General features: G+C 42.7%; 1 protein-coding gene across 1 annotated transcript in view; it reads right to left on the bottom strand.

Annotated features, from left to right (window-relative positions):
* The window catches only part of NOX4 (NADPH oxidase 4), a gene marked incomplete at its 3' end in the record, with an annotated part of 65,606 nt that extends 56,478 nt beyond the window's left edge, over positions 1-9,128 (bottom strand). Inside the window, exons 1-2 of the mRNA XM_029285873.1 lie at positions 9,117-9,128; positions 4,981-5,076 (exon numbers count right to left, since the gene is read on the bottom strand). Coding sequence (XP_029141706.1) covers positions 4,981-5,076; positions 9,117-9,128 — 108 coding nt within the window. The remainder of the gene's footprint in view (positions 1-4,980; positions 5,077-9,116) is intronic.
* Between the last annotated feature and the right edge of the window lie 275 nt (positions 9,129-9,403).

Genomic DNA, 9,403 nt, shown 5'->3' with positions numbered 1-9,403 from the left:
GGAAAAAGGAATGTAAGGAAAAGCACAAGGGGAATTGCAATTTTAATAAGCTCTCTTTGGTTTAATATTCCCTGCATTTAACCAAGTGTAGTTCGTTAAGTGCATTTACTTTTAATTAATTTAAAGTTAAGCTAATTCAATCCCCCCTCATCTCAATGCTGCTTATTTGGGGGGGGGGGGAACAGCCAATCCTTCTCTGTCAGACCAAACAAACTCACTGGGCTGCTGTAGTGAGGACAATAGGAAGAGGAAAGTGTGTTTGACATGTTCACTACCTTGAACTATTTGTGAAAATAATAAAGGTGGGATACAAACAAATACATAAATTAGTTTCATCCAATTAATGACTGCATGTTTTGGTGGATAAATTTAATCTCCTAATGTCAGTTTTTAAGAGATAAATCAGGCACCACCAGGATCCCAGAAATGGTACTTTATTTTCATAGAGCTGTGGTCCCCAACCTTTGCGGCTTGGCGGTCTGGCTGGGGGGGGGGGAAGGGGAACTGGATCGTGTGAGCGGTGGGCCTATACATGCATGCAGCTTTACTCATGCGAGTGGCACACGCATGCACACACAGCTCAACTAGTTGCAGGCAGCTGGTCATTTGCATTCTTTTAGAGAGTTGTTGATGCCTCCTGGAGGCTTATCTGTGTCATCCGGGTCGCCTGAGTAAGGCAAATGGGTGTGGAGCCTTTTCTAAGTCCTCCAAAAGGCCTCAACGAGACTCTGAAAGAATGCAAATGACCAGCTGTCTGCAAGAAGTATAAATCCTTCCATTTTCCACCATCCGGTCAGAGCTGAAGAAGCTTCTTGGATGAGAAGCGAAACATCTTCAAAGGAAAAATAAGAAAGTCCAGTTGCCTCCTGAAAAAGCACCTTTGGGACAACCATGACCTGGATGGCTGAGAATCTCCGTAGACATTCCTAACCCTTGTGTAGCTAGAATCTCTTAGATTCATGGGGAATGGAAGGGATTTTTTTATGGTATGTATTTTGCAAAAGAAAAGGAGAAAAAAGTAGTGTTGATTGGCAGGTTGCCATCATTGCCTCCACCCTCGAAATGCACTTGTGTCTAATGAAATCAAATATCTGAAGGCAGAGCTTTGTTACTACTCACTAATAACACGAAGCTTGCTCTTGATTTCCTAGCACTTACAACTGAACGTTTGAAGATCTCTATCAATATATTTCCTAAATAACTCCGTAGGGGATTGTCTACATTAGTCATATATACATTACAACTGTTAGAAAAAAAGGACTAGGAAGTACAGTTAGTCCTTGGCTTACGGCCACAACTGAGCCCAACATTTCTATTGCTAAGCGAGACAGCTGTAAAGTGAGTTTTGCCCGACCGTTCTTTGTCACAGTTGTTAAGTGAATTCCTGGAATTGTTAAATTAGTAACATGATTATTTAAGCGAATCTGGCTTCCACATTGATTGTGCTTGCCCGAAGGTCGCAAAAGGGGGCCACATGACCCCAGAAACACCACAACGATCTTAAATATAAACCAGTTGCCAACCGTCCATATTTTGATCACGTGATCATGGGGAGGCTGCAATGGTTGTAAGGTGAAAAATGGTCGTAAATCACTTTTTTCAGTGTTGTTGTAACTCTGAACCATCACTAAATGAAGGGTTACAAATCAAGGACTACTTGTATCTTATAAATCAGAGGTCTCCAAGCTTTCTCAGCTGGCGGACCACAGGGAAAGGGAGGGGGAAGCATTTTATGCACGCGAGTGTGCACACACACAAACGGGGCCACGAGCATGCACGACGCAAACGGGGTGGTGCTAGCGCCCACATGACACTCGCTAGCACTGCCCCGTTTTTTGCCACGTGGGCGCTAGCGCCACACGTTTTTTGCTGCATGCCGCCCTATTTTCGCCGCATACCACCCCATTTTCACCACAGCGGCAGTGCTAGCGTGAGTGGGCGTGAGTGAGCGCACACATATGCGCGCACTAGCCAGCCCGTCCCACGGCCCAGTGGCCAGGAGGCCACAACCCATTAGTGGGCCACGGCTCACAGGTTGGGGACCCGTTATTAATAACTCCATATGGATTTCTCTTCAATGATCATATATACAGTACACTGTTAAAAAAAATGGACCAGGAAGTGCTGAAAACCTGGAGAGCAAGCAGCAAATACTAGATAAAACATAATTATCCTCTTCTTATGAACATGAAAATTTCCAGATACTGTAGTTTAGGTTGCACTTATTAATCCTAGCATGTATCTTTTTTTTTTTTTTAAAGACATTTTATCTCACCATTGCTGTAAAATATGAGGAATTATTATTATTTTTTAAACATCACAAATCTCTGAAATATTTGAGATCAAAATAGTGGGGAACTCATTCTTGGAGACGTGCCTCACACAGGAGGGAATTTTTGCAATCTGATCCCAGCAACATTTGTTCAGACACACACTGGCTGAATTTACACACTACCCTAAGGCGCACTGTAATTTGTTTGGCTTCAGTTTAATAAATCATATCAACTTAATCTTTTTTGTGCTTTATAATCCAGGGGGTTAGCTCACTATGTGATTCCAGCCAATTGTTCCCAAAACAACCAACCACATTTTAAAGAAACTGTAACTTAGTACAATGTGTGAATCCAGTCACTGAGCTCTGTAGGACTTATTCCAAAGTTTATATAGATAGAAAGACAGAATGGAATGGAATGGAATATGGAATGGAATATGGAATGGAATGGAATATGGAATATGGAATATGGAATAGAATAGAATAGAATAGAATAGAATAGAATAGAATAGAATAGAATAGAATAGAATAGAATATGGAATGGAGCAGAGCAGAACAGAATAGAATAGCAAATAGAGAATGGAATGGAATGAAATGGAATAGCAAATAGAGAATGGAATATGGAATGGAATGGAATATGGAATGGAATGGAATGGAATGGAATGGAATAGAATAGAATAGAATAGAATAGAATAGAATAGAATAGAATAGAATAGAATAGAATAGAATAGAATATGGAGCAGAGCAGAGCAGAACAGAATAGAATAGCAAATAGAGAATGAAATGGAGTGGAATGGAACAGAACAGAATAGAATAGAATATGGAATGGAGCAGAGCAGAGCAGAACGGAGCAGAACAGAACAGAATAGAATAGCAAATAGAGAATGGAATGGAATGGAATGGAATGGAATGGAATGGAATGGAATGGAATAGAATAGAATAGAATAGAATAGAATAGAATAGAATAGAATAGGAAAGGGACCCTGGAGGTCTTCTAGTCCAGAGGTCTCCAATCTTTCTCGGTTGCAGACTGGAAGGAAAGGGAGGGGGAAGCACTTTATGCACGCGCACGCGCGCACACACAAACGGGGCCACGAGCATGCGTGACACCAACAGGGTGATGCTAGCACCTGCGTGACACTCACACTGCCCCATTTTCACCACGTGGCATCCTGTTTTCGCTGCGGAAGTGAGGCTAGTGCAAGTGGGGGTGAGCGCGTGTACACATGTGCATGCCCTAGCCCAGGGGTAGGCAACCTTGGCTCTTTTATGACTCCTGGACTTCAATTCCCAGAATTCCTGAGCCAGCCATGCTGAGGGGAAAGGGAGAGGTTTTCAAGCTGAGCCATGTTGGCTCAGGAATTCTGGGAGTTGAAGTCCACGAGTCATAAAAGAGCCGAGGTTGCCTACCCCTGCCCTAGCCAGTCTGTTCCACGGCCTGGGAACCCCTCTTCTAGTCCAACGCCCTGCTCAGGCAGGAAACCCTACACCACTACTTTGAAATACAAAAATTCAAAGGAGACTGGTACTACCTTTTCAGGGTAAAACATGATTTTTCATCAGGCATAGCTAGCTCATTGATCAAATTTAGTCCAAATTTTCTAGTCTGGAAAAGCGCTAAACAAGAGTCTTTCTGATTTGGGGCTATCGCATTGGGCGCAAAGAGGTCGGAATCAGTTTCCTCTATTTAGCTGTAGAATACAAGTAGTCCTCAACTTACAGCCATTCGTTTAGTGACCATACAAAGCTATAACAGCACTTTAAAACATGACTCATAAACAGTCCTCACACCTACGACCCTAGCAGCATCCCAAGAGTGACTTGATCAAAATTCAAGTGTTTGGTAACCGACATGAGTTTCCCATGTTTGCTGCCTACTGGGGTCGTGTGACTGTCATTTTGCAACATTCCCAGGGCAGTTTCTGACAAGCAAAGCCAATGGAGGGGGATGCCAGAGTTGCATAACAACTGCGTGATTCACTTAACAACTGCAGTGATTTGCTTAACAGCCAAGGGGGGGGGAAGAAAGGTCATGCAATCAGGCGTGGCTCATTGAACAGCTGACATGCTTATCAACAAAAAATCTTCTCCCAGTTGCCAGCATTAAGTTGAGAATTACCTATAACGCTGCCACAGGCTAATCTACGATCCTGCTTGAAAAATATCTGTTATTTTCTTCCCGCTGAGAGAAAAGAAAAAGCAGCCTTTGGAAAGAATTTGGTTTTTCCTCCATTGGTGTCTTTATTTTTATTTATTTTTTAATTTTCCAATGAGTTTGCACAAGAGACTCAGGAGAACGAAATGGGAGAGGTGCAAACATGCACTTTAACACACACAAAAAATCATAACTTGTCCCTTGAGATATCCATATTAGGAACAGCTGGCATGGAAGCGCTCACCCGAACAAGCCCACGAGGCTGGTTAGCGTAACCATGGCTAACAGAAGAGGCCCGAGACTAACTGTTGAACTGAGTTCATGTGGCCAATGCCAGAATGTCAGTTTGCAGCTGGGAACAGAAGGGGAGAGTCTGCTTTCCCAGGCCCTTGAAAAAGTCTTTTTCTCAACTCAAACCCTTTCCCCACCTTAAACCAAACGCCCGTCCTCATATCCTTTTTTTGAGCTTCCCCAGAAATCTCACATCATCCTTATTAGCCCGGCTTCCCGTTGAATTTCAAGAAAAAGGGAGAATCGCTCCTGCACCACTTACCCCCAGCATCCGATGCAAATAGTAATACTGCGGTTCGCAATAATAGAGTCGGAAAGTTTTCCAAAACAATCCCACGTTGAGACACAGCCATAGCAGCTGAAGGAGGAAAAAAAGGAGGGAGGGAAAACCCAGAGTAATTAGAAACCACATGTTCAAAAGCAGAAACTTTCCACGTCATGGACCATACGCAAGGAACAAATGATCAGAGACTTGGGAACCGGGAAGAAGAGAAAAATGAAAGGTTTATAAAAGTGTGTGTTTTTAAAAAAAAAAAAAAAAAGAGGAAGGGAATGTACACAGCCTCAACCAGTTGTTTCTGATGCATTACTGATGTTGCCCTAAATACATAAAGGGTTTATGAAGGATTGATGTATAACTCAAAAGGTATATAGGGTTTCCTGCCTGAGCAGGGGGTTGGACTAGATGACCTCCAAGATCCCTTCCAACATCATCATCATCATCATCATCATCATTATTATTATTGTTATATCCCACATTTATTATTTTTATAAATAACTCAAGGGGATGAACACAAACAATATTCCTCCCATTTTCTCCACAACATCAACCCTGTGAGGTGGGTCGGGCTGAGAAAAAGGGACTGGCCCAAAGTCACTTCGACAGCTTTCATGCCTAAGGCGGGACTAGAACTCACGGTCTCCTGGTGATTGGCCCAAAGACCTGGAAAACTGAGGATCTCCATACATTTCTGGATAAGTTAAATAGGCAGAAAAAGTAGGAGAGCCTGGTCGGTGTAGTGGTAAAAGCATCAGGCTAGAAGTGGGAGAGCATGAATTCTACTCCTGCCTTAAAAGCACCAGGCTAAAAACTAGAAACTCTGAGTTCTAGTCCCACAGAAAGTATGAAAGCCAATGGGTGACTTTGGGCCAAGCGCCAGGAGACTGTGAGTTCTAGTCCCGCCTTAGGTATGAAAGTCGGTGGGTGACTTTGGGCCAATCACCAGGAGACTGTGAGTTCTAGTCCCGCCTTAGGTATGAAAGCCGGTGGGTGACTTTGGGCCAATCACCAGGAGACCGGAGTTCTAGTCCCGCCTCAGGCATGAAAGTTGATGGGTGATTTTGGTCCAATCACCAGGAGAGGGTGAGTTCTAGTCCCACCTTAGGCATGAAAGCTGTCTGGGTGACTTTGGGCCACTGCCTCTCTTTCTCAACTAAACCACCTTGTTGTTTTGGAGAAAATGGGAGGAGTGTATGTTTATCACCGTGAGTTATTTATAAAAAATAATAAAGGTGGGATTTTTTTAAAAAAAAAAAACCCTTAAAAAACCAACTAAATTGTCATAACATGTTATATCAGGCTAAAATATGACTGGGTAATTTGTAGTTCAATACACAGCAATGCAAACCCTTAATTTGGTGAACTATTCCATAATATTTAACCATATCATGGGCGTACCATGTTATGTGAACCCAAAAACTGCACTTGGTTATCCCAGGTTTTGAACTTAGAAGTTAATGTATTGCAGGGGTCTTCAAACTTGGCAACTTTAAGACTTGTGGACTTCAACTCCCAGAATTCCTCAGCTAGCTGGAATTGTCCAGTCTCTTCTTAAAAGCCTCCAGTGATGGAGCACCCACAACCTCTAAAAGCAAGCTATTCCATTGGTTGATTGATGATAATAATAATAATAATAATAATAATAATAATAATAATAATAATAATAATAATAATAATAATAATAATAATAATAATAATAATAATAATAATAAAGTTGGAAGGGACCTTGGAGGTCATCGAGTCCAACCCCCTGCTCAGGCAGGAACCCTACACCATTTCAGACAAATGGCTGTCCAGTCTCTTCTTTAAAACCTCCAGTTTTGGAGCATTCACTGCTTCTGGAGGCAGGTTGTTCCACTGGTTAATTGTTCTAACTGTCAGGATGTTTCTCCTTAGTTCTAAGTTGCTTCTCTCCTTGATTAGTTTCCATCCGTTGCTTCTCGTCCTGCCTTCAGGCGCCTTGGAGAATAGCTTGACTCCCTCTTCTTTGTGGCAGCCCCTGAGATATTGGAACACTGCTGTCATGTCACCCCTCGTCCTTCTCTTCGTTAAACTAGAAATACCCAACTCCAGCAGCCGTTCCTTATATGTTTTAGCCTCCAGTCCCGTAATCATCTTTGTTGCTCTTCTCTGTACTCTTTCTAGAGTCTCAGCATCTTTTTTACATCGTGATGACCAAAACTGGAGGCAGTATATGCCCACTATCCCATGTCCTCTTGCTCCAGAAGGATACTGAAGCCCCTCCTCCACTGCCAGGTTAATCCAGTGAATTGAATGTCCCCACAAGAGAAGTCTGGGTGAACTTAAGTTAACCTTACGCATAATGGATCTGTTAAGACCCCTAACCACTCTGGTTAAATGAATACATCAGCTGATCCTTTTGAAAGTTCTCACAACACATCCATTAACTTAACTTATGCTTTGTTTATGCATGGTCTATCAGATAAACCACAGTTGGCTGCTTTGCATGGTCAGATCTGCTTTGCATTAAATATAATTCCCTTGGATTGACTGGGACAAATGACACTCTGAGCATTCACACAACTCACTAATTCCCCCACTGATCTAATTAAACGTCTTGTAGATTCCCAGGCTTTGGCTTTGGTCAATAAAAGAAGGGTGCTTCCCCTTCCTATCTTGCTCATCACCATGACCAATCTCAATTTTTAAGCCTGATTAGTGTGATTTGAGGTAGGAGATATTTTCTTCTCCAAGTTCTAATTCTCATCTTCAGTTAGGTCAGTGGTTCTCAACCTTTTTAATGCCGCGACCCCAACCGGTCGTAAGTTGAGGACTGAACCGGTCGTAAGTCAAGGACTAAACCGGTCGTAAGTCGAGGACTACCCAACCGGTCGTAAGTCGAGGACTTTCCCTGCCCGGGAGCGCCACGCATGCATGGTTCCACCCCCTGCGCTGGCCGAGGCGTAGCTGGCAAGTGGCAGAGACGGAGCAGGCCGACCACCAGCTGGCCCAGCCCAAGGGAGGTAAGGCACCTGCCGGAAAAGGGGGAAAAAATGGCGGACAAAAAAAATGGCGGACAGCTTGCTTGGTGACCCCCATGAAATGGTCGATTGACCCCAAATGGGGTCCCGACCCACAGGTTGAGAACCACTGAGTTAGGTAGTCCTGTAACCAATAAGCCACTGTTTGTTACAGAATCTGCAACTTTACCAAGAATCTAGGTATCTCAGTAGATACTTCATGAAGAATTATTATAGAAGTCCATCTTGGAACTGCATTAGAAAAATAGAAAACCTTAAGACCTTTGAAGAAGACTCTCTTCCCTTTATAAGACAGATATTCCTCAACTTACAACAGTTCATTAAGTGACCGTTCAAAGTTACAAAGTGACTTATGACTGTTTTTCGCACTTATGACCATTGCAACATCCACATGATCAAAACTGAAGTGTTAATACCAGTCTATAATGCCTTGGTAAGACCACACTTGGAATACTGCATCCAGTTTTGGTTGCCATGATACACAAAAGATGTTGAAACTCTAGAAAGAGTGCAGAGAAGAGCAACAAAGATGATTACAGGACCGGAGGTTAAAACATATGAGGAATAGTTGCAGGAATTGTACCTGCCTAGTTTAATAAAAAGATGGACTAAGGATGACATGACAGCAGTGTTCCAATATCTAAGGGTTTTCCATAAAGAAGAGGGAGTCAATCTATTCTCCAAAGCACCTGAAGGCAGGACAAGAAGCAATGGAGGGAAACTAATGAGAGAGAAGCAACCTAGAACTAAGGAGAAATTTCCTGACAGTGAGAACAATTAATCAGTGGAACAACCTGCCTCCAGAAGTTGTGAATACTCCAACACTGGAAGTTTTTAAGAAGAGACTGGACAACCATTTGTCTGAAGTGGTATAGGGTTTCCTGCCTGAGCAGGGGGGTTGGACTAGAAGACCTACAAGATCCCTTCCAACTCTGTTATTCTATTATTCTGAAGGATCCTTTATGTTCTCTGAGTTTGCTAGCACTGATGATGTTACCTAGTTTGGTTAATGAAACATCTGCAAGAAAACAACCAAGCTCAGGGAGCAGAACTGGCACCATGATGTCATAATGAATATTTTACTCATTTGAAAACTGTTCCCCCAGATGTGCATACTTCCATCGGCATCTTGTAATTGTCATTAATGAGCATCCATATTGACTATGTGCCCTCCAGTAGGTGTTGTACACAAATAAACACCCCCATGGCTTACTAAACTTTCTGCTAGGCCTCCCAATTTACACCATGAGAACAGGAGAAAAAAAGATTAAACATCCTTATCCCATATTGTGAAATTCCTGTTTATCCATCCACCCTTCTGACTTTATAGCAGTTGGCCTATAGCCGTATTAAGTTCCATCTCTAACTGATGAGTTCTCAATTCATCCACATGCATGTTATTT

This window comes from Protobothrops mucrosquamatus, unplaced genomic scaffold (genome assembly GCF_001527695.2).
Source record: "Protobothrops mucrosquamatus isolate PMUCROS unplaced genomic scaffold, P.Mucros_1.0 scaffold2405, whole genome shotgun sequence".
Lineage (NCBI taxonomy): Eukaryota > Metazoa > Chordata > Lepidosauria > Squamata > Viperidae > Protobothrops > Protobothrops mucrosquamatus.
This window is presented reverse-complemented; position numbering and strand designations above follow the sequence as displayed.